Source organism: Gracilinanus agilis, chromosome 4 (genome assembly GCF_016433145.1).
Source record: "Gracilinanus agilis isolate LMUSP501 chromosome 4, AgileGrace, whole genome shotgun sequence".
Classification (NCBI taxonomy): domain Eukaryota; kingdom Metazoa; phylum Chordata; class Mammalia; order Didelphimorphia; family Didelphidae; genus Gracilinanus; species Gracilinanus agilis.
In genome coordinates, this window is record NC_058133.1 from 22,157,810 (window position 1) to 22,183,676 (window position 25,867).

The window sequence follows — 25,867 nt, forward strand, 5'->3', positions numbered from 1 at the left end:
AGAGAGAGAGAGAGAGAGAGAGAGAGAGAGAGAGAGAGAGAGAGAGAGAGAGAGAGAGAAAAGAAGGAGGAGGAGGAGGAGGAGGAGGAGGCGGGAGGGGGCAGGGAGAAGAGGGGGGCTGGAGAAGGACATGGTGAAATAAAAGTGCCGAACACCACCAAGCAGATCCCAGTGTATCGGAGGCAGCGTCCGACAGCGTATCGGGACAGACCGCCGCCTGCGGACGGACGGATCCCCAGCTAGTTCAGCTCTTCCATTCATTAAGGCTGCAGCTGCCGTGAGCGCGGTCCCCGCGCGCACCCAGACGCACACACAAACACACCGCGCACTCGCACGCACACGCACAGCTCCGGGATTCGGCCGGAAAGTTTGCAGCTTGGCTTTTTCTCCTTTTTTTTTCTCTCCTGCTGGCCCCCGGCCTCCTCCCAGCTGTGGACTCTTCAGGGCTGGGGAGAACCTGAGGAGACAGCGAAGAGGAGCGAGCCGCTGAACCCAGCCAGCTGCCGGCCCGACCACCTCTTGCCCTCGGCGGGCCCGGGAGGAGCTTCCTCGCCTCTCGGCGGCGGCAGCGGACGCGGACGCGGGTGCCTGCCTCCCGGCGCGGGCACTGAGTGGCGGCGGGCGCCGGACTCGGAGTCCCGGACAGCGTCCAGCCACCATGCAGAACTACAAGTACGACAAGGCGATCCCGCCGGAGAGCAAGAACGGAGGCAGCCCGGCCCTGAACAACAATCCCAGGAAGGGCGGCCGCAAGCGGGTGCTGCTCATCTGCCTCGATCTCTTTTGCCTCTTCATGGGTAAGCTGGCTGCCGAGTCGGGCCCTCGGCCCCTGCCCCTGCCCCTGCCCCACCGCCCCGTGTCCCGCGCCTGCCCGCCCCGGCTCCTTAGCTTCTTCCTGCCCTAACCCAGCCCAGGACTCCGGGCTGCCTGGGAACGGCTCCCCAGCCCCTCACCGCCTGACGGGCTGGGGGCGTCCAGCGCCGGAGCTGCTGCTAAGCTTCCAATCCCACAGCTGTGCCCGCGCCTGTAACTCAGAGACCCCGCAGCCTTGGGGCGGGAGCTTGGCGAGTGCCAGCTCTGTTGCCCAGGGTAGCTAGGAGAGAGGGTGACGGCCAGGGGAAAGGGACAGGCTGCTGCACCCCAGGCTCTGGAGTAGGGGCGGGGGACCTGCAAAATGGATGACCCTGAAGCTCTCCAGCCTGGGGATAAACACGGCAGCCGGCCCCTCTGGCCTGGCCCTGCTCGCTTGGAAGATCTAGGCACCCTTTCTGCCCCCCATCTCAAGTGTCTGCCAGGCGCGCTGTCCCCCCCTGGCTTAGCCCTGAGATCGCCGGGCTCCTGTCATTGTGTATGTGTGTGTATGTGGGGGTGACCATTCTGATCTGGGCCGAGCCATAGCTGAGGAGCAGCCCCTGAGTTTGCAGGTTTGGGGGAAGAGAAGGCTTGGGGGAGATCCGGATCACGGGGAGGGTCCGAGTAACTTGGATTGCTGGTGGGGTGCGGTCCTCCTCACTTTGTAGTTGGAACCTCTGGAGGAAGTATGAAAAACTGGGAGGAGAGCCCAAGCTTCAGTAGCTGCTGAGCGCCAGTAAGGGTACCATCTGGCTTCTCAATCGAGTGTCTTTAAAAGGCCCGCGGGGCCCTGGGACCCCGGCTCTTCGAACGGGATTTGGCCTTGCAGTTTAGAGGAATTGAAGGGATGGCTGAGGTCTGATTAGACAGCATCTCCTTAGTGCGCTGGCATCCTCCCCCGACCCTTTCTCAGGAGGGCACTTAGGGATGTCCCTGGATGCAGCCAGGGGGCTGCCTTCTACCGGGGGGCCAACACAGAAGCTGCCCTGAGCTCTGGGGCTGGTGCTGCTATGGTTAGTTTGGGGGTGGGGTTGGGGGGGCGGTAAGCCGTAGCTATAAAAGGCGCCTGGCTCCTTTAAGACCATCCAGCTCTAGGTGAAATAATGCAAATGAGGCAAGAGAGGTCAGTGGAGGTCAGCAAACTTCTCTCTGTCCTCTTGCACTAAATAGCGATTAGGAGTTAAACTGCTGGGCAAAGGAATTGCCTCCGTGGGCCCGGTGCTGGGCCCCTCTTATTATCTTGCGCTGCGTGCCCATTAGCAATTAAATTAAAACCTTAACTTGGGGAAAATATAAAAAAAACAAAACAAAACAAAAAATTCCAACTCCGCGCTGCAGCCTGGGAAGTCCTTCCACTCTGGCTGTTTACTGGCAACCTGTTGGGCCTCAGTTTGGATCGTAGTGTTTACCTGCGTGTTGGTTTTGCTTTGGGGGTAGGGGGCGTCGATGAGGACTTGCGGAGCTCCCCCCACCCCCTTCCAGCAAATGAGTCCCATGTGGTAGAGAATGGTGGCTCCTCCCGCGGCTTGATGTGAACTGAGTACTTTGCAAGTTTTCTGGGAAGGGGGAGTGGAGAGCGTCACTCTGTTGCTGCGAGGTCCCCTGGGACAACTCGGCGATTTGGGAAAGCAACAACTTGTCAGGATTCTCTGTCAAATTCATTGTTTTTCCTCTGCTCCTTCCAGTAGGATTTCAGGAGCATTTGCGAGGGGCTCTGGCCATTTATTGGGGGGAAGCAGGCTGGGTATGTGGGGAAAACCCACCTTTGTGGATTTGAGAAGCCACAGTTTCAAAGCACAAAGAGATAAACAGGGAGTATTTTCTCAGTGATTTTTATTGACTCTTTTCGTTACCTTAACTTTCAGATACAGTGTTTCCCCTCGGCTTCAGCAATCCATCACTTGTAACAATAACAAACAAAAAACTATAAAAAGGAAGGAGACAAAAAAATTATCTTTGGGGTTTTGAGTCCTCAGTTTCCTCCTCTGTAAAATGGAGGCCTTTTTCAGCCCTCCCTCTATGATCCTATGAACTTTCTCACCTATAGTTTTCCCACTGATCATCCTTCGCCCCTTCAGGAAAGGGAATGAAGGGGTTTCTGAAAGTTTTCCAGCCTACCTCTTCTGTGGTAAAAAAAAGTACAGGATTTGGAGGCAAATTAATCTATTATTGTTAAGTCATTTTTTTCAGTGAGGCCATATATTCTTCATGACCCCATTTGAGGTTTTCTTGGCAGAGATACTGGAGTGGTTTTCCATTTCCTTCTCCAGTTCATTTTACAGATGAGGAAACTGAGGGAAACTAGGTTTAGTGACATGTCCAGAATCACCCAGCTAGTGTCTGAGGCCAGGTTTGAACTCAAGACTTCTCATCCTGATGAGTTTTCCTGACCTTGGACCTGGCACTCTATCCACTTAGAAACTTAGCTGCCCCAGTGAATCACTTAAGAAGCATTTATTAACTGCGCTACTATATGTGGTAAAGACCAAAACTGGCTTCAGATATTTATTAGCTGTATGATTCTGAGCAAGTCATTTAAGCCTGTTTGCCTCAGTTTCCTCATGTGTATAAAATACGCTAGAGAAGGATTGGCAAACTACACTATTATTTCTGCAAAGGAAACCCCAAGTGGGGTCATGAAGAGTCAGACATGACTGAACAACAACTATATGGTAGACACTTGCTAGACAGACACTGGGAATACAAAGACAAAAATGACAGTCCATGCCCTCAAGGAGATATTGTATACTATCAGGAAAGGCAACAAGTAAGCTGTTAATCTCTTTCGAAACCCTTACCTTGTGTCATAGATACTAAGAGGGGGCAGCCAGATAACTCAGTAGCACTATGTCTTGAGATAGGAGGTCCTGGGTTCAAATGTGTGCTCAGATATTTTCTAGCCATGTCACTTAACCCTCATTGCCTAGCCTATACCTTTTTGCCTTAGAACTGATATTTAGTATCCTGAAAAAAAGATATATCATTTCTAAAATGATTTCTTTTTTCCCCCCAAGGTACTAAGTAATTGGTTCTAAGGGAGAAGAGAGTTAGGCTGACCAATGTTGGTGAACCTATGGCACACCTGCCAGAGGAAGCCGCTTTCCTCCCCCTCTCCACCATTCCTGATGACATTTCTCCCATCACCTGCCCCTCTGCTCAGCAGTCTAGTGGGAGTGCCCCTTCCCTCCCCTAACTGGGGTAAGGGGGTGGCTCACATGCAGTGTGAGGGTGCAATTTGGGCACTTGGGTCTCTAAAAGGTTCACCATCACTGGGCTGGGCAATGGAGGTTCAGTGACTTTCCCAGGGTCACACAGCCAGGAAGCATCTGAGGACAGTTTTGAACTCGGGACCTCCTGTCTCCAAACTAAGCCTTTAAATTCATAGGAAAGTATGGGACATAAAATTCTCCATAATGGGAGTGGGATATCCCTAGCAGTTAGAGAAACTGGGAAAGCTTTCCTGCAGGAAATGACAACAGAGGGGACAGCCTTTGTGTAAAAGTGAAAATGACTTGTGTGAAGAACAGGTTCTGTTTACTCCCTACCTGTGGGACTTGGAGCAAGGCTGAGCCTCAGTTTCATCATCTGTAAATCGAAGGGCTTGGCCTAGCTGATCTGATGCTTAGGGGCCGGCTCACCTTGCAACTTCTACCACTCACTGTCTGGACACTCCCTGTGCCATTCTACATTCTGGACTAACTCTTGGAATCCCACAATATTATTTCCCAGAGTCACCCTCCCCACACCTGGCTTTGTTTATTTTTAACTTACTGGTTTCCTCCCCAAGACTGTTGCATTGTGTAAGGGATCTGCTTTGGCTAATGAGTGAGCACACCTACCTTTTGGGAGCCCAGCCCGAGGGCTTGGGATTCCTCTTAAAACTGGGCTGATAATAAGAGGGACTTTCGACCCCCCAGGCTCCTTGTCCCCCATCCGAAGTGGCCAGGCCCAGCGTATGACAGAATCACCGACTACCCTGACAGTTCTGGCATGAAATTCCTCGTGCAAAGGCCTTTGGGCTGATGGGTAAACAGCCAGTGAAGAAACTCATGCAGGAATTGACTTCCAAGAGAAAAATTAATAACACGAGAGCATGTGATTTTAATATTCCACACGCCACAATCTTTTGTGGGGCTGGGAGGGGGGAGAATGTTTCTCCGCTTTTTGCTTAAGCCTGTCAGTTTGATTTAATTTTTTTGGTAACCTATTGATCATATGGTCCGGATTAGAGAGCACTAATATATTAAGAGGAGAGACAGAGTTTTCTGTTTATTTTCCCACAGGAATATAGACTAGGCCAGGAAGCTACATCCCTCCCTGTATCTGGAAAAAGAAAGCTAGCCCGATGTACCATATAAAAGCGCTAGAAATGGAAACCATGCAGCTCCTTTCACTTTTTCATCTACCTTTTGGAATGTGAAATTCTTGGTTAAATTAAAAAAACAAGGAGGGGGGGGGAAGCTCCCTCTAGCTTGGGTACAGAGGAATTAGGCGACATGTGTATTTCTGGGTACGGTAAAGTTAATCACTGCCCACAGAAGACCTATAGCTTTGCCTAATAAATGCTTTCCAATTAGTTTGGGAGTGTAGCCTTCTCGGCGAGGTTTTGGCTTCCCATCAGTCGACTGACTGGTAATGGGAGTGGGGAGATCCCTTAGCCCAGTTCTTTCCCCCATTTTACAGATGAGGAAACTGAAGGAAACCAGGGTTAGTGATTTGTCCAGGGTCACCCAGCTAGTGTCTGAGCCCAGATTTGAATTCAGAACCTCCCATCCTGATGAGTTTTCCTGACCTTGGACCCTAATGGGAGTCAGGGATATTTCACATCCTAGACTGAGAGGTGGAGATCAATTCTTCCCCCTATTTTACAGATGAGGAAACTGAGGCCCAATGAAATGACGTGTCTTGCTCAAGTCTCCACAGGCAGAAAATAGATGGGTAGAATTCCAGTTTAAGTTTCCTGACCCCTTATGTGCCATGCCATTTTATTTAATCAATCAGTTTTCTGGACATCAGTCCATTTAATTTCCACCATGGTCCTGTTGACATATCGGACCTTGCTCCGTGAAAGGTCAGAACTGGGAAGACCTTTAGAACAGGGAATGTTGAAGCTGGAAGGGATCTTAGAATATATTATATCATATTTGAGAGGAGACTTAGAGCACGGAATGTCAGAGCTGGAAAACATTTTAGAACAGAGGAAGTCGGAGCTGGGAGCTTAGAACAGAGGAAGTCGGCGCTGGGAACTTTGAACAGAGGATGGCAGAGCTGAGAGGGAGCTTAGAACAGAGGATGGCAGAACTGACAGGGAGCTTAGAACAGAGGATGTCAGAGCTGGGAACTTAGAACAGAGGATGTCAGAGCTGGGAACTTAGAACAGAGGATGTCAGAGCTGAGAGGGAGCTTAGAACAGAGGATGTCAGAGCTGAGAGGGAGCTTAGAACAGAGGATGTCAGAGCTGAGAGGGAGCTTAGAATAGAGAATGTCAGAGCTGAGAGGGAGCTTAGAACACAGGATGGCAGAGCTGAGAGGGAGCTTAGAACACAGGATGGCAGAGCTGAGAGGGAGCTTAGAACACAGGATGGCAGAGCTTAGAACACAGGATGGCAGAGCTGAGAGGGAGCTTAGAACAGAGGGTGGCAGAGCTGGGAACTTAGGACGGAAGATGTCAGAACTGACAGGGAGCTTAGAACATAGAATATGAAATCTTGGATGAATCTTTACTGTAAAATGCTAGAATATATGTAGTCAGACATATGTTGGACTTTAGAAATCGATCACCTGGTCCAATGCCCGCATTTTACAAATGAGACCCAGAATGTGGAAGAACACTTTGCTTACTGTCATGGCTTGGCAAAGTTGGAAGTAGAACCCGTCCCCTGATTCCTGGGTTAGCTCCTTCTTCTTGCCTAAATATTTATGGTAACTCTTGCCGGTTCTGTTGTCAGTGGTTACTGTCTTTCCCCCTCCTTGGTATTACACTCGAGGGCACCCTTTACGCCCCTTCTATGAATTAACAGGGTCTCTTGGGCTCCAACTTTTTCTGCCTCTAAAACGAAGCCGTTGAATTACGTGACACCCAAGATCCCTTCCAATCCCAGCATTCCGGGGAGCTCAGGACTTCCCTGAGCCGGGCTGTGTACATTCCTTAATTCAGTATATGAGGTATGTATGTTTTTAGGAAACAGAATTACAAGAAAAGAGCTTTGTCTTTCATCCTCTGTTCTGAGGCCCTTTCCAGCCCTGACATTCCAGGTTCTCTGGTCCCTCCAAGCACAGACATTTTCTCTCTAGTAAGGGACATTATATTCTCCAGCCCTTGTCCAGGCTGATATTCTGGGGCCTAACGGATATCTACCTCCCAGTTCTTACACTCTTGGGTTCTAGGCTGAGCTGGCCCTCTCATGTTCCTTTTCAGCTGTCATATTGGAAAGTTTCTTCCCCCATCTTATAGTCTGTGCCCCAATGTTGTATGTTTTAAGGGCCCCACGACCGGCAGATCTCTCTGAGCTCTTTGAAATTTTGCCACCGAAGTGCAAAAAAATGATTTTCCTAACGCGGGCTGGGTAGCTGGCTCTGTGGATCTGGGGCCCTTCTAACTTCTTGTGCCAACAGGTTAGCTGGTAATCCCCTCTTATTTTCTTAGACAGCTGTGAAACCACAGTTCCCATCCCCCCATCCAGCCTCAGTGACTGACGCTGCCCCTGTTCACCTTCCCTGACTTTCTCTTCGGCTCACCCTCTTGGGAAATCACCGCAGCGTGGCACCTGTTCTTGAAGGGGAACTCCTGCCTACACCGCCCTCCTGGCTTGCCTCCTCTTCTGTGTGCAGTTCTTGCTAGTTCCTGCAGGACAAATACCAGCTCTCAGGTCTGGGAGTGAGGGAGAGGTGGCTTTGAACGTTGCCCCTTGTTACTCCGTCTTCTGGAAAGAAGCCTGGCTGTACCCCTGAGTCTACCTTTTACAGATGAGGAAGATGGAGAGGTTTAAAGGAAAGAAAGTGAATGGGCCAGGCTCATTGCTCCAAGTGGAAGGCTCTTTTTACCCACCTTGACCTGATCCTTTTAGATGGCTCAGATTCTACCCAGCTCCTCTGGGCCACCCCTGAGCTTTCCTTTCCCATCTGACTCCCTACTTTGGATGCTTTGGTGGAATGGCTTACTGCCATTTGTGAGAAGTTATCTTCAAGCTGGGACTCCAGAGATTATGGAGTCTTACTGACTGCCTTCCCTTCCCCACCCCCATTTCACAAGTGAGGAAACTGAGGTCCAAGAAGCTTGTAGTAACTTTCCCAAAGTTCCACAGGCATAAAGTAGTAGATCATTAGGTCTTCTGCCTCCAAGTCCAGGACATTTTCCACTGTCCCCTTAAAGGTAACAAATTTCATTTTTTTTAAACACTTACCTTCTGTCTTAGAATCAGTACCATATATTGGTTCCAAGGCAGAAGAGTGGTAAGGGCTGGGCAATGGGGGTCAAGTGACTTGCCCAGGGTCACACAGCTAGGGAATGTTTGAGGTCACATTTGAACCCAGATCTTCCTAGTTCCAGGCTGGTACTCTATCCACTGAACCCCCTTGCTGCCCCAAACATAGTAGGGTCTTAATTTTATTTTATTTTCACTCAATTACATGTAAAAACAGTTTCTAGCATTTTATTTTTAAACCTTTAAGGGCTAGGCAATGGGGGGCAAGTGACTTGCCCAGGGTCACACAGCTCTAGGCCTGGCTTTCAATCCACTGAGCCACCCAGATGTCCCCCGATTTCATTAAACAACAGCAACAAAAAACTCTTACCTTCTGTTTTTATTTTATTTTTTAATTATATTTTTATTTTGAATATTTTCCCATAGTTACATATTTCATGTTCTTTCCCTCTCCTCAAGCCTTCCTAACCCCCCTTAGCCGACACACAATTCCACTGGGTTTTATATATCCTTGATTAAGACCTAATTCCATATTATTGTTAGTTTTACTTTCTGTTTTTAGAATAACTACTAAGTTTTGGTTCCAAAGTAGAAGAATGATAAGGACCAGGCAGTGGAGGTTAAGTGACTTGCTCAGGGTCATACAGCTAAGAAGTATCCGAGGTCAGATTTGGAACCCAGATCCTTCTAATTCCGGACCTGGCTCTCTAACCACTGTGCTACCTACCTGCCCTTCCATCTGAACATCCATGTTACCTTTTGACATTTATTTCCAGGGAGATGGCTCCATCTTCTGCCCCCACTCCCATGACTGAAGTTAAAAGCAAGTCAGACAGATGCAACTTTGAATAAATACCAGCGAGTGGGCACATTGTCAAGGCTGGAGAGAGTTAGGGGCTAGGAGGTTTTGAAGCATCCCCTCCGTCCGATGTGGGACTAACATCACTTATCTCTGAGTGCGGGCTCTCTTGGAAACAGCTGCCTGGGACATTTCTGCTTCTAGAGACGATGGTCTTGAACCCGACACACTCACTGGTTACTTGAGGCCACTTGTCAAGCCGTTGGGTCTGGTGGAAAGACTCTACACTGGCCTTGACCCCTCATTCTGCCATTAACTTGCCAAGTTGTTTCCTCTCAAAAGAACTGCAGTTTCTTCATGTGTCAAAGGAGGGGGTGGCACTAGGCTGCCTTCCAATTTGTAACATTTTTTCAATTCAGCAAAAACCACTTGAGAGAGAGGTTGGGTCTCCTTTCATGAGAGCCATCATGCAAACTATCACCACCAGGTATTTACCAAGCCCGTCTTTGTTCTAGACACTTCTCCCATGGAAGTCCAAGGAACAAAACCATCCCTACTCTCCAGGAGCTTCTGTTCTAATGAGGATCTAGAAAAACCAGAAAGAACCCCAAAGGGCTGGTTGGTTAAGTAGAAACGATGAAAACCTTAGATTCCGGAAGGTTGTTCTTGTGTTCTTCACAATCTCATTGGAGCTTTCCTTGGCAAAAATCTTGGCATGATTTGCCATTTCCTTCTCCAGCTCGTTTTCCAGATGAGGGAGCTGAGTGACTTGGCCAAGATAACCCAGCTAGTAAATGTTTGAGGCCAGATTTGGTAGAGAAGAAAACAAGGCACGGTTTGACCTTCCCCTATGGCCCTGAAATTCTGCAGCGGCCATTGTCTCTTGATCAGGAGACCACAAGCTAATAGGCTAAAGTTGGGATGGACCTCAAAGATCATGCCATCCAAAGCTCTCACTTTATAGATGGAAAACTGTCCCAAGATGATTAAATGATTTTCTTTTTTTAAATTTTTGTTTATTTTAAATCCTCACCTTCCATCTTAGAATCAATTTTTGTATTGGTTCCAAGATGGAAGAATAGTAAAGGATGGGGGTTAAGTGACTTGTCCAGGGTCACCCCATTAGGAAGTGTCTGAGATTAGATTTGAACCAAGGGGATGAAGACATTAAACCAGTGATTCCCAAAGTGGGCGCCGCTGCCCCCTGGTGGGTGCTGCATCGATCCAGGGGTGCGGTGATGGCCACAGGTGCATTTATCTTTCCTATTCATTACTACTAAAATTTTTAAAAATTAATTTACAGGGGTGCTAAGTAATATTTTTTCTGGAAAGGGGGCGGTAGGCCAAAAAAGTTTGGGAACCACTGCACTAAACAATAACTCTAATCCAACTATCAATAATATGGAATTAGGTCTTAATCAATGATACATGTAAAACCCAGTGGAATTGTGCGTTGGCTAAGGGGGGAGAGAGGGGGTTTGGGGGAGAGGGAAAGAGCATGAAACATGTAACTATGGGAAAATATTCAAAATAAAATTATAATTAAAAAAACAAATTAAAAAAAAAAAAGATTTGAACCCAGGACCTGTGATTTCCAAGCTTGGCTCTCAATCCACCTCGCCGCCTCACTCCATCCGCACGTGTATTCTTTTAAGTGAGTGCCTACATTGCTCAGTATTTGGGTCTTGAGTGTTGTCATGCCTTCATAAATAGGCTTGTAGTGAACATGGTCTTTCCTTTCTTTTCCTTTCCTTCTTTCTTCATTCCACCACTTGCTACCGTCCTTCCCTCATTGTCCGAGCTCTCCGTATGTGTCTTTTCTCGCCGTGCAGCCCTCCTTCTTTATGTTCGTGTAAGAGTGCCCGGCCACGGCTTGGTCAGGAGGCCTGTGTTTTATTTCCAGCATTTTGCTATTGCAGATATTGTGGTGAGGAACCTTTTTACAGAACTAGTTCTTCTCTCATGTCAATGACCTCCTTTGGGCATAAACTCAACAGCAGAACTCCCGGGTCGGAGGGCACGAACGATTTTGTAACCTGGCTTGCATAATTCCAAATTGTTTTCCATTTCCAATGGTTGGGCCGGTCCTGTAGGCTACATTCATCCTCGAAAAGCATCCAGAGGGAAGAAGAGCTCTGCCTTGGTTAGACCACATCTGGAGAGCTGGGTTCAGCTGGAGGTCCATGTTTTAGGAAGGATATTGAGAAACCAGGACATGGCAGCCAGGAAAGACTCTAAGATGGCGTGAAGGAACTGAAGATGTTTAGTCTGCTGGAGGTTACATTTAGTGACAACTTGAGCGTTATCTTTGAGTGTTTTGAAGAGCATCTTGGGTAAGAGGAATTCAGCTTGTCCTTCTTGGTCCCAGAATGCAGAACTCCACGCTTTGGGTGGAAGTTGATTCAACTTGGTCTGCTTGGTCCCAAGGTTCAGAACTCAATGCACTGGATGGAAGGCACAGAGGAGCAGATTTAGGCTACTAGTGAGCAGAACTTCCTAACAACAAGAGCCATTCAAGAAGCCAATGGACTTGTTGAATGGGAACGAATGAATTCCGTGTCACTGGCGGTCTTTGAGCAGAAGCCGAGTGAGCTTGGGGTTATAGTCGATGGGATCTTTGATCTGGTATTGGCTGTCCCACAGTTGGGTTGCCTCTGGGGACCTTCCAAGTCTGAGAATTTGGGAGTCCAATTCTTGGGAGTCTAAGAACTCTCCAGTCTTCCTGGAGATCAGAGAGAAATCAGAAGATGATGATAATAAGGATAATGGTGGAGCCTGACGAGCTTAATGATAGCTCCCATTTATGGAGTGCTTTAGAGACATTAGCTAATTTGATCCTCCCCGAAACTGTGTGAGATAGAGAGTGATAGTTGTATTATTCTAATTTTATGAGTGAGGAACCTGAGGCTCAAGAGATATTCATTAAACAATATGCCTGAGGTCAGAGAACTTGGAAATGACAGAGCTGGTATGAAACCCACTTCTTGGACTTCCAGGGCCTTAGTATCTCAGCAGTTTAGAGCTGGAAGAGGAGGCCTCGAACATCATGGGACCATGGCGGTATCATAGGCTTAGATCTGGTGAGGGCTTTATTTTAGAACACATTGAATCCAACTTGCTCATTTTCCATATGAGGTAACCATGTTCCAAAGTGTCTGAGGGAGGATTTGAACCCAGGGCTTCCTCAATCCCAAGTCTAGCATCCACCACGCCATGTTGTCTCTTGGTCTTAGTGACTTCTCTATCTAGTCCAATCCTCTTTCGGAGGTGAAGAAACCAAAGCTCACAAAAAGGGCCGGAACAACGTCTTCCCCCAGCTTGGTCACTGACTTCCTGTCTGTAACCTCAGGTCCTTAAATGGCTTCCTCGTGGTCACACCAATTGAAAGTTGCAGAAGGAGCATCCAGACCCACAGCCAGTGTTTGCCACTGGCTTCACCTGGGCAAGGTTGACGTGTGAGTGCCAGTCCCTAAACTGCAGGCAACACGATTTAACCCAAAGCCTGGCGTGGAGAAATCTCTGCAAGAAATTCTTGAGCTGTTTTTGTATTTATTTGTATTTCCTAGACTTAATATAGGAGGTGCTAAGTAAATCCTGATTGGCTGCCTGGCTGCCTGACACTCTTAGAGGCCCAGTGGTGGCTCCATTGATGGCAGAGAAGAGTGAGTAAGTGAGTGAGTAACTGAATGAAAGAGAGGGAGAAAAAGAGAAGAGAAGAGAGAGATGAAAGAGGAGAGAGAGGGAGGGATAGAGAGAGAAAGAGAGAGAGAGAAAGAGCACGAGAGAGCGCTCAAGAGAGAGAGAAATGAAAGAGAGGTGGGGAGATAAGGAGGGAGAGGGAGAAAGACAGAGGGAGAGAAAGAGAACACGTGTGTGTGTGTGTGTGTGTGTGTGTGTGTGTGTTGAGGTTTGTTACCAATTAACTAAATTATATCCCTTGATACTTGCAAGGAAGTGAGGCTGAGGGTAGCGTTGGGGTATAAATCAGCGACGTTGGAAGGTACCTGTTTACAGATCCTCAAAGAGGGCCTGGCCATGATTGCTCGGACCCCAGGGAAGCTCCTCTCCTTGCTGGCCTCCCTACACAGAACCCAGGAATTAGCAAGAAGCATCAATCAACAGAATTTCCAGAGATGCCACTTAAGTCTATATTTGCTTGTGTCTTTTAAGCATAATTACAGTGCTCTTGATAAGGAGCCATTTCCTGTCCCCCTCCTCGTCTGCCCACCTCCTGACAGTGGGCAATGGGCTTATTATTATCCCTGTAGGCCTGCGTTTCAAAAATAATCCTCATTAACCCAGCTAATAAACGTGGCCAATAACTGGGGGTGATGTGGAAAGGGCCGCCCTGCCTTGGGTTTCTGGATCGCTTGGTTCTAGACTGAGCTTGGGTTTAAGCCACCGTATGTATGTGAAGACTGGAAACCTTTGAAGCTCCGCAGACATGTTGCTTGTTATAGTTGTATTGTTGTTGTGATTTTTGTTTGTATCCTAAGGTAACAACCTAGAGACACCTTATTGGATATATGAGGATGGTTAAGGGATTCGTCCTTGATCACACAGCTGACACACAGAAGCAGAGGCAGGACTTGAACTGAATTCTCTCTATCTACTAATCGCCCAATAAAACGGCGGAGGCAGACTTGGGCTCTCTTGGAAGTTGAGGCCACAGGACAGCTTCTGGGACAGCTTTCTGAAGGAATTCAAAGCTGTTAATAAGGCTGAATCCTCAGATTATGGTTTCAGGGCTCCAGTTACCCTAATGACGTGAAATATTTATTTAGATGGGAAATGGCGAGCCAGTGGTTCACAGGATCACCATTTATCACTGATTCAGGAGCCGAGGAGGAATCTCTGCTATCGTTTTGTCCTTTGCTTCGTCTATTTTGCAGATGAATAAACTGAGACCCAGGTCATGCAGGGAGGTAAATGGAAGAGCTGAGATTTGAACTCAGCTCTTCTGACTCCAAATCTTAGGAATGAGGATTTTTTGAGCAACTGCTAGATAGATAGAAAGATGAATCCAAGGGGTAGACCTTGTTCTTGCTAAGTTTATAGTCCAGCTTTGACCAGGAAAAATGTATCTGTACTGTATAATGCGCTGTATAATACAGTATCTGCACGGAATAATGAAATCTACAGAAGTGCAAGGGATATTGAAAATCAGCATTGAAGTGTTATCAAAGGAATGATTTAACACTATTTAATGTTAGAACAAAGAATGTCAGACCTGGGAAGGATTCTAGAACTGGGGATGCCTGAGCTGGGAGGGATCCTAGAACTTGGAGTTAGAAGGGAGCTTAGAACAGAGAGCCTCAGGAGGGAGAAGACTGGGTTTGCATTATGGGCTATGATTGGATGTCAAGGCTCTTTAGAGGAAGAGCCACAAGTGGGACTTGAGTTGAACCAACAAGCCATTGATCCGGCCTTTGTTCATAGATCTCCAGGGAAGAGAATGCTACTCCTTCTTGTTGCTGCTCATTGAACTTGGGATGACTAATCAGAACCCTGAGACTAAATAAATACCCAGAGCTGGAAGGGACTTAGGAGGTCATCTGGGATGGCTCAGTGGATTGAGAGCCAGGCCTAGAGACAGCGGGTCCTAGTTTCAAATCTGGCCTCCAATACTTCCTAGTTGTGTGACCTTGGGCAAGTCACTTAACCCCTATTGCCTAGACCTTACCACTCTTCTGCCTTGGAGCTGATGCCTAGTATTGAGTCTAAGACAGAAGGGAAGGGATATTAAAAGAAAAAAGAAAAACAAGGTTAGTTGTTCTTCCCCCTGACAGTCTTCAAGATCATAGGATTATAGACTTCATTGCGGCTATCCAGTCTAATACTTTCATTTTATAGATGAGGAAACTGAGATCCCAGAGTTTAAGGGACTTGCCCAGGGTCACACAACAAGGAAGTGTCCAAGGTAGGCTTTGAACCCAGATCTTCTTGACCAGCTCGAGTTTTCTGTTCCCCCCATACCATGCTCCAATTACACAGTGCTTGATGGTTCTCCAGCCCTTCCTAAACCTTTTGTTAAGGCTAAACACTGTAGGTAATATGATCTCAAACTACCAGTTAATTTCTGAATTTAACATGTCCCAGAGGCCACCCCCCCCCCCCCAAGTCCTCCTCCTTCCTTGCCATCATCCAGAATTCTTTTGCCCACAAGGCTTACTTCAGGTGCACCTCCTCTGGGCAGTCTGTGCTTCCTGAACCTTCCCAGCCCAGAGCCACCAAATGGATCTGCCGGCCGTCTCTGGCCCCTCTCCTGTGTCCGCTGTGGTGACTTACTAACAGCTTTACGACCTTTCCTTCTAGGGCGGCCACATGAGAAGACCTAGAAACGTGAGCTATTTTTACACAAGCTCTTGGGGCTCTTCACCTCTGCCTGGCAGTGGTCAGGGTCCCCTCCCTCGCTTAGCTTAGACTGTAAAACCCCGGGTTTCATGGTTTAGTGGCTGTGGAGGGAGCCCCTTCATTAACTGCAGCAAAGAGCTTCCCTTCCCATTGGTCCCCGCCCCGCAAGGTCGGGAAGCGAGTAACCACCAGAAGGAAGTGGCTCCGCTGCTTCTCACATGTACTGGGTTTCGCTCAAAAGCTGACCAGAATAACTGGTTTTGGTCAATTTGAGCAAGTCTTGTTAGAGACGGCAAAGCTGGAAGCCGGACCCGTCTAGCTGGAACCTCTCACTGGTGAGAGGAGGAAACTGAGGTCTAAAGAGACCTAGCTGAACCAAAGCCACAGTTCAAACCCAAATCTTCTGCCTTAAGTTCTAATGCCTTTGGGGGCAGCCAGCCAGGCCCAGACAGGAGATCCTGGGTTCAAATCTAGCCTCAAACACTTCCTAGCCGTGTGGCCCTGGGCAAGTCACTTAACCCCCATTGCCTAGTCGTTACCATTCATCTGCTTTGGAACCAATATGCATTATTGATTCTAAAATAAGGTAAGACTTTTTTTTTTTTTTAAGATCTAATGCCTTTCCTTCTGCAATACACTGCTGTGACATTCCCCAGGCCATGATCAGTAACTCTCAGTCATCAGGATGTCATAGATTCTCTTACTTTGTGTAGATTGTAAGGATGCTTTTTTCCTGTCTATTCTCCGAGATAGAGCGGATCAGTACCGCGGCCCCATTTTATAGATGAAGGACAAGCCAATGAGCCCCAACCAGGATCAGATGTAGAAGGAGTTGCTCACTTAGCCCGTCGTTCTGCTGTTGAGGAAACAGCCCCAGACAAGTGACATAGTTTGCTTAGTCTTGGTGGTAGAAAGTGGGAGAGCCAGGATTTGAAACTGGGGCCTCAGACTCTGATTCAGCCCTTTATTTGAACTTCAGCAAACTAGAGTGTTCACACTCTCCAGTCTCACATTCTTTGTCTTTGTTTGAGTATGAGTCCCTTTCAAGATGGACATAGAAATGGAAGCCCCTTTTTGTTTTTCTCTTGGTCTCTGGCTCTGTCTCTTTTTCTTTCTTTTTCTTTTTTTTCTTTTTTTAAACCCTTAACTTCTGTGTATTGGTTCCTAGGTGGAAGAGTGGTAAGGGTGGGCCATGGGGGTCAAGGGACTTGCCCAGGGTCACACAGCTGGGAAGTGTCCGAGGCTGGATTTGAACCTAGGACCTCCCATCTCTAGGCCTGACTCTCCATCCACTGAGCTACCCAGCTGCTATCTTTTTCTATCTTTGTCTCTGTTTCTATCTCTGTCTCTGGTTCTCTCTTTCTCTGTCTTTCTGCCTCTGTCTCTCTCTTTTTGCCTCTCTGTCTCTTGTTTCTCTCTCTGCCTCTCTTTCTAGCTCTGTCTCTTTCTCATTCTCTGTCTTTCTCTCTCTCTTCTAGAATTCAGACACTGTATCAAGAGTCCTCTGTTTCCCTCTTCTCATCCATCTTCCTTAAAGGAGTTAAATCCAAAGGAAGCAGGCAGCATGCTGGGTAAAGGCCCCCACAGCCTGGCGAAGGGGTCCAGTGTATTTTCTCCACCATTGTAAGATTTCTCTTTAGTGGAGCTTTGAATAGTTGAGGGATTAGCATATGAGGCAGAATATAAAGTGGGCTCTTCCCTCCCCCTCCCAGCTGGCCCTTTAAAGGACAACTTTTGGGGCCTTTATTTCTCTGGCGAAACTGGTACAAAACTCTTGACAGACAGAGAGCCTCTGCTCCAATAGGCCTCAGGAGCAATTGCTTTGTAGGAAGCTGGTCATGCTCCTAATGAAAAAGCTTCTGGGAACAGGCAGCTGGGAATAGGCTTTGGGCCAGCTAGCACAAGAGTGTGGCAAGCTCCATCTCCCTCCATTCCCCCACTGTTTCCAGTTGACCAATGAGAGCCGCCAGGCTGCCCAGTGCCCTGGATGATTGTCTGTGTAGGAATTCCTTCCCTCACAGGACTGGGGTTACAAAATTCTGGGCTCTTTGAAGGCCCTTTCAATTTTTTTTTTCCCTTGGGGTAGGGGGGCAGGGAGAGATTCAGAGAGACAAAGATAGAATAGAAGAGAATAAATTTTTTTTTTGGTAGGGTGGATAGCATTGCTTCTCTAGGTAATGAGTTCCCTTTTACTGCAGGTATTCAAACAGGTTGAATGACCCCTTTTCAGGAAATTTATAGACTGGATTCTTGTTCAGGTGTGAATTAGGCTGGACCAGTGGGTTCAAACTTGAGTAGAAACAAAAAAGAGCCCTGCTGCTGCCATGTTGGCTCAGGAAACTACAAATGAACATTATCTATGTTGCATTATATTTTTATTGTTAAATATTTCCCTGTTATATTTTAATGTGGTCAGGCTGGGGATTGGGGCCCATCTGGGCTAGACCCTCTCTGAACTGCTGCCCAGGAGCCCAGCTTAGTTTAGTGATACTTAGCACAGGTTGGCTGCCTGCCCGTATATGCCTGTTTTGGCCACAGAAACTGTCTAGCACCACCTGCTCTGTTCCCAAGGTAGGGCTGACCTGCACAGGGAGAAGAACAAATTTACAAAGTGTGGAAGTGATCACTTGCTTCCAGCCTGGTCGAGCTACTGGAATCTGTAACAAACAAGACATCAGGATCACTTTTAAAATGAACACTTTTCTCATCCTGGGCTAAGATCAGAAAATGTCCCGTCTAGGCCAATGTTTTCCTCTAATAGCATCTCAGTTTTTCCATCTGAAAAAAGGGGGTGACTAAGGACTCCTTAATATTCGGGGCTTGTTAAATAACTGACATTTACATAGCATTTTCAGGTTTACAAAATGCTCCAGGTTGGAGCCACCTTTTCATCTCAGGCACCTCCCAGCTTCAAAACAGGATCTCGGAGCATTTTTCCTTTGAATGTCCTTTTCCTTTTAACCTTCTCGGATCCCTTCCAGCACTAATGCCCTCTTTATAGCTCCAGCCTAGCTCCTTCTTTCCTTTGAACTCATTTTATACTGGCATAATAATGGGGTCCTCCTACCCCTTCTTGTAAAACATGTTTCTAGATGTTGTTATGCATGTAGGGCTAGGCAGGACCTTACAGATCATCCAGGTCCACATGCTAACTTTCCAGAGGAGGAAACTGAGGCCCAAGAGATGTTAGCTATACAAGAATGCTTTGGTTGAAGTAAAATCTTTCAGTTACTTTGAGAATTTTATAATAATCACAGCAGTTTGCTTTTATGGATTACCAGAAAGTTTGCAAAGTGTTTTAAGAATATTCTCATTTAGTTCTCATAATGACCCTGAGAAGTTAGTGCTATTATTATCCTCATTTTACAGATTAAGAAATTGAGGCAGAAAGAAGTTAAGTAACTTGGTTAGGGTCACACAATGAGTCAATATAGGAGACCACATTTGAACTCATTTTCTTGACTCCAGGCCAGGTCTTCTATTGCTCCACCTAACCATTGTGTCTCTCTGTCCCTCTGTCCCTCTCTGTCTCTCTGTCTCTGTCTCTCTCTCTCTCCCTTCCACCTACCTGCCTGTCTATTTGTCTGTCTCTCTTTCTCTGTCTCTCCATCTCTCTGTCTTTGTCTTTCCAGCCTTTCCCTTAAGAATGATTTTACCTACTTCTGAGTCACCAGTTTTTCTTTGTCTCTATCTAGCCTCTTCTCTAGATGCTGCCAATGGCAGGTAGTTGTGGCTGAGATTCCCTCTTGGGGCAGGCTTTAGGGCTGGCAGGATGGTTACATGACCTTCAAATCTGAACCTTCCCTCCCAGAGCAGCTATTGTGCTATGGGGGGCATCCTGGGACAGCAAGAAATGGGTTTGGTGTCAAGGACCTGGGTTCAAATTCTCACCTTTTTGCTTACTCCCTGTGTGACCTTGGGAAATCCTTTAATCTTGCTTACCTCAGTTTCCTCATCTTGCAAAATGCAGCATGACCCCTGAAGATCAATATTGACGAATTCTCTACCAAGCCAACAAGCCGGGGTCAGCAAACACTTGGCACTGAGAAAGCAGGTGGATGTGACTTCAGGGAGGGGATCTAAAGGGCAGATGCAAAAAAGCCAGGATCCCCAAGCGGTGAGGAATCACCAGGCTTGTGTTTCAAGGGAGGTATCTCGGGCAACTCCATTTGCCCAACAAGAGTCCCTGTGGTCCCTTCCTCCTTGGCATGCGGTGCCAACCCTGACCTCCATGCTGCTCTAAGTGAGCGTCAGCTGTGGACAGCTCCCAGCTACCAGGGGCTTAGAGGCCAAGAGGGAAAACATATGTTTCTCCCCTTGGTTGGAATACATTTCCATTCCTTTGCTATTAAGATGCAATAATGACAGCTCACATCTCTATGGTGCTTTGGGCAGAGTAACCTCAGAACATGCGAACTGCAAACTGGTACCCCATTTTCCAGATGAGGAAACTGAGGAGAAATAATTTGATCCCCAAGACCAAGTGTTCAATATTGACACAACATTTACAGAATGCTTTGCGTACATTATCTTCACCTCCACTTCACACTGTCCCAATTATTGTTGTCTCCATTTTGCAGAGGGGGACACTGAGGCTCAGAGTCATCCAGCTAGTGACTCTTGGTAACAGGATTCAAATCTAGGCTTTCTTGCCTATGCAGACTGCCTCTCTGTCCTTGTGCCACTGGACTAAAGAAAGTCAGAACAAGGTTTCAGTATCTCGGCATGAGAAGGGCCCTCAGTGACCACTGCCAAGTCTGGAACCAAACAAGAGTCCCCTCCACAACAAACCAAATAATAAGCTATCTAACCTTGGCTTGAAGACCTCCAATGGTGGGGAGCTCACTACCTCCTGAGGCATCCCAATTTATTTTGGATTAGTTTTGATTAAAAAATATTTTTTAAACCCTCACCTTCTGTCTTGGAATGAATATTGTATTGATTTCAAGGCAGAAGAGCGGTAAGGACTAGGCAATGGGAGTGAAGTAACTTGCCCAAGGTGACAGCTAGGAAGTGTCTTAAGGCCAGATTTGAAGCCAGGACCTCCTGTCTCTAGACCTGACCCTCAATCCACTGAGCCACCCAGCTGCCCCCTAGTTTTGATTTTTTAAAAATAAATATTTTATTACTATCTTGTAAAAAAAAATCTGTCCCTTCCAAAAGAGCCCACTCCTATTCCACCACCTCTTCCTTCTGCCTTTAGCAGCCTCCCTTCCAACAAAGAAATGTGACTAAGTGGAAAGAAGTTTAGACATGGAATCTGGCCTGACCTGGGTTTGGATTTTGGCTTCATGTTATTTAAAGTTGGTTAAAGAGGGGGCAGCTGGGTAGCTCAGTGGTTTGAGAGCCAGGCCTAGAGACGGGAGGTCCTAGGTTCAAATCTGGCCTCAGACACTTCCCAGCTGTGTGACCCTGGGCAAGTCACTTGACCCCCATTGCTCACCCTTACCTCTTCCACCAAGGGGCCAATACACAAAAGTTAAGGGCTAAAAATAAATAAACAAACAAACAAGCAAATAAATAAATGAATGAAGTTGGTTAAAGGAAGAAATGAGATCATTCATTTAAAGCATAGACTTTAAGGTGCTCAGAAAAGGGCAGCTATTATTAGTATCTTTGGTATTGGTCATTAAGGCCCTCGTTGTAGTCAGGCCAGAGAAAAAGATTTTCTTCGTCTTCTGGTAGCAATTAAATATAAAGGGGTCAGGTTGAAGCCTTTTTTTTTTTTTTTTTTTTTTTTTTCAGCTCTTAAAAAAATTCCTTTAAAAACATTTCCCTCTTTCCTTCCTGCTTGAAAAAAGTATTCGCCTTAGACCAGAACCTCAAATGGAAGTTTTGAAAATCGATTATGGACCCAAACCTGCTGGGACACCCCATCCTCCCTGCCAAGGCCCACTCCAAAGCTGGAGGGGTTGGAGGTGGGGGGGATGGAGAGCCAAGTTCAGGATATGCTGATTTGGAGACCCAGAGCTGAACAAAGGAGCTTTTCAGGAGACAGGCTGGGCCTAGGCTATAGGAGAGGAGCCCAGGCCTGGAAAATCCCCCTGGGACTCCAGGAGGAGGAGTAGGGACTCAGACCCCTGGGGAAAGCGATAAGATTTCTTTGCATAATGTGGTTTTATTTTTAAACCCTTGAAAGTATATGTATGTGTGCATGTATGCACGTATGTGTACATATGTACGTATGTGTGATTTTCAGAAGCGTCTCTCTTTCCACTATCTGCTTAATCAATTTGCTTGTATATGTGTCCAGGGAACCTGGGAGGACTTTTGATGGGAGAAAAAAAAGAAAAGAATTATGGTCCAAAGATCCAAGGAATTCTGAGCATAAGAGCTTGTCTGCGGACAGCTGCTCTCTTGTGACAGCAAGAATAGATCGGGTTCTAGTATTGGCAGATGGACAAGAGAATAATCTCTCCTTGGCTGATTTGTGGGGCTGGGATAGGTGAGTAGAAAGGGCCCCTCGCCTGAAACTAGAACTGAAAGGGACGTTGGAGGTGCTGGGGGGAAGCGGAAGAAAGTCTCTCGTCCTCGGAGTCAGAGAAGATGGCAGTTGGAGTCACAGCTTGAAGAGTTCTAGCCAGGTAACTAGAAGCAAATCTCTTTCCTTCTCCGGCACTCCATTTAGTCTCTGAAAAATGAGGGAGTTGGCCTGCGGGATCCCAAAGGCCTCTTCTGCCTCTGGCGTTCTCTGATTTAAAGTCTCTTCAACACCAGCCATTTCTTTTTCTGAGGTTCCTTCCAGATCTCATATTCCCCATTCTAAGGCCCTTCCCCAAACTCTGATACTCTCCTTCTGAGGCCCCTTCCAGCCCTGACATTCCCTGTTCTAAGCTCCCTCCAATCTCTGACGCCTGTTCCCAGACCCCTCTTTGAAGAGCCTTTTGGTTTTGTTTTCTTTTGCCCTTCGTCTTCCCTGAAGCCAGAATTCCTACATTGCCCTTGATATAAATTGACAGCTTCTGAGAGGAACAATAGCAAAAGAGGTTTGAGCAGAAGTGCGAATCAGAGAGATTGAACTAATAATTATGTTAGTTAAGGAAAAGGAAGTGATTATTTTTTTTTTAAGGAACAATCCACTCTGGCCTACATCATTTTTTTTTTCACTTTAGCATATTAAAATCTCCAGGGTTAGGCAAAAACTTTCATGACGGGACATGACCTGCATCCTGTCAATTGAGCTGAACAATTTATAGAAGAGGAAACAGGGAAGAAAAGGAAAGGGTGGGGCTGCTGGGTAGGCCCGCTGACCTCAGCAAGGCCATCTGTCCAGGTGTCCAGGGTGAGCGGTCAGAGAGCTGAGATTTGTTGGGGTCTCATCCAGGCAATGTGAAGGCTCATCTCTGGCTAGGATGGTGCTCAGAGAGTCTGGGAAGGAAGCAGATCTCTCTGTCTGTGTTTCTCTGTTCATTGATTCTATACAGAAAAGTCTATTTCTCTTTGGGACCCCAACCTTCATAGGTGTGAGTTTTGTTTCCAAAGCAAAGAAGTCTGTTTCCTGCAGTCCTAGAAAGTCACCTGGAACCTGAAGGGATCTTTTAGAATTAGAATATTGAATAGAGAACGAGAAGGTTGGAAAGAACATTAGAACATAGAATTTGGGAAAATGAGAAACAAAAATTGTTAGAACAGAGATGATCAGATGATGGAATCTTAGAGTCTGGTGGAATTTCAGAAGGTGTATAGAATGCTAAAACAGAATGCTGCTAGTGCTAAAAGAAAAGGATTTTAGAACAGAGAATCTTAGACCAAAAAATGTCAGAGTCCAGAGAAACCCTAGAACACAAAATGGTGGAACGTAAAATGCTAGAATCTTAGAATTATGAAGAATCTGAGAAACTGTCTAGTCATTTTACATATATGCAAAGTAAAACTTAGATTAAGTGACTTATTCAGGGTCACATGGCAAATAAGGAAGGAAGCTCATGATTCAAAGCAGGGTTCATGTCAATAAATGTGTCTGTTTCAGCTAGTATTGAAAGACGCTGATTCCCAGGCTAACGTCCTTCCAGTTGGGCCACATGGTCTTCCGTGTCCAGCCAAGTCACCGTGTTGTGGTTGTAGGGTCTTGGAGTCAGGACACCATTGGCTCGAACCCTCCCTCCAGACTTAAGCTGCCGAGTGACCTATAAATAAAAAAAAAAAGAAGATGGGGCTATTTTATATATTTTTGATAACATTTAATAATAATAGCTAAGATTTCTACAGCATTTACCATTTGTTACCTGGTTGGATCCTCCCAACAACCCTCACGGTAGGTGTTGTTAGAATATCCCTATTTTATAGGACCACTCAGCAACTAAATCATCATGCTTAAGAGCAAGTAGTCCAAATAACATTGCCCATATATTATGGATAAAGAAACAAGTCTAGAAAAGCTGGGACTCAAACCTCTCTCATCTAAGGCCCCAAATCCAGACCCTTCCTAATGGACCCCACTGCCCTTCTTCCCTTGGTGATATTCTGGGCTGCTCTTCTCTTACCCCAGCTCCTGTCTAGCACCATCCAATAGTCTTGGCTATTTCAAAGGATGCCTCTAGGTCCTTTGGGGATTTTTCATCTTCAAGGAAGCATTGGGATGTTCAGTAAACTCTCTTCTTTGCTCATGGAGGTCTGAGAGCAGAATTGAACATTCTAGACAGATAGATGTTTAGCAACTAGATTTGAAACAAAAAAAGGAAGTGAGTTTAACCCTTTAATTAACCAGGACCATTCTGTTCCCTGAATTGGTCTGAATAAAGGTCAACTCCACCCTTCCTCCCTGTCTCTCTCCACCCCCCCCCCCAAAAAAAAAAAAACCTGGCTCATATAAAAAGTAGGTGAGGCCTATAATCTCAGGATTTGCAAGAGAACATTACACAAGTGCTGGAGATAAAAAGAGACTGTTGGTGATTTATTTGGGCAACCATCCCTATCCCATGTCTCAGGGGCCTCACCTTTGCATGCTGAGTAAGTCATTTCTTCTTCCCTGGCCCTCAGGTTCCCCATCTGTAAAATGAGAGATTTGGACTAGATGACCCCTAAGTCCCTTCCAGCCCTAAATTTATACCCCTGTGATGCCAAGAGCATTGGACTCGGGATCAGAAGGATCTAGGTCACAGTCTCTTCTCTTGACACCCTTTAGACAGAAGGCCTTAGACAAGCAATTTAACCTCTGGTCCCCATGGCCCCCATCTGGTCCATCTACCCCAGTGAGACTCAAGGGAGAGAAGTGATGGGAAGTACTTTGCAGATTTTAAATCTCTGCACATGTCATTATTGTGCCACGTGCCAGTATATCTGGGCTATCATTGATGTGGACAGTCCCTTCGGTCATGGATATATCAAGCTTCCTCCACATGATCCCATCTTCTGAAACTCTTGCAGTTTGCCCAGGGAGTCCCCCAACCTACTAGGCCCTCCCTCACTTTCTGTTGACAGTACAAGGCTACCGGTGGTTCACTGGAGTGGTCCAATGGTCATGCCTCAGCCTTGCCTCATAACTACTTTATTATGAAGGATCTTGGGTGTATCCAAAGATCTGTTGAACTATGGAAATTAAAGAAAATATTTTTTAAAAATCCTTTTCATAATAATTTTCAGAAGTATAATAATACCCTAAAACTCATTTTTGATTATTTATAAGAAATAGCTTGTTATATTGGGAGGAATGTATGACTGGGTGTTTGCAGAACCTTGAGTTTGAATGTTGCTTTTCATGGAAAATAGTGATTTGAGGTTCTGAGCCTCAGTTTCCTCAGCTGTAAGATAGTTGTCATAATAATTATCTCTTATAATTACCTTGCGTGGATATTGTGAATGTAAAGCGAGATAATAAAGTGCTACATAAATACCAGCAATACTAATTTGGGTAGTTTTCCTATTTTATGAGGGGATGTGTGACTCCGTTGCAGGGTGGCTTTCTTCCCTATTCCCCACTAGATATGGAATTCATTGCTTTGAAGAATCCTCTGTTGAGGAATTCCTTTTACTAGTGCAGGTCTGCATCTGTCTTGTAATTTATAAACTTAGAGAGCTGCTTGGGAGCCTGAGAGGTTAAATGACTTACCCAGTTTCACACAACTAATATGTGCCAGAGATGGGATTTGAACTCAGAACTTTCTGACTCGACTGCCAGTTCTTGGCTCTCTTCTGTGCTGGGCTATTTCTACCACAGGTGTTCTTAACTTTAGGGTCCTTGAAATTCTAAGAGATGTGTGTGTGTGTGTGTTCGTATTTCCATAGATTTGGTTTCTTTTATAATTTTCTCTATTTTTATTTTATGTATTTCAAAATACAATTCTAAGAAGGGCTCCAAGGACTTCCCCAAAAGTCTAGAACCTCTAATAGAAGGACCCCTGCTCTAGATGAACCAACAAATTGACCTTTTCTAGAGCATGTTTCTTTTCTCACAGAGTCCTTCCCTCTGCCTTCAGCATTTCCCCTCCACCTCAGCTCT

General features: G+C 46.4%; 1 protein-coding gene across 1 annotated transcript in view; it reads left to right on the forward strand.

The window, feature by feature from the left end:
* Window positions 1-652: 652 nt before the first annotated feature.
* Window positions 653-25,867, forward strand: part of PLPP3 (phospholipid phosphatase 3) — an 88,292-nt gene continuing 63,077 nt past the window's right edge. Inside the window, exon 1 of the mRNA XM_044671771.1 lies at window positions 653-797. Coding sequence (XP_044527706.1) covers window positions 659-797 — 139 coding nt within the window. The 5' untranslated portion in view covers window positions 653-658. The remainder of the gene's footprint in view (window positions 798-25,867) is intronic.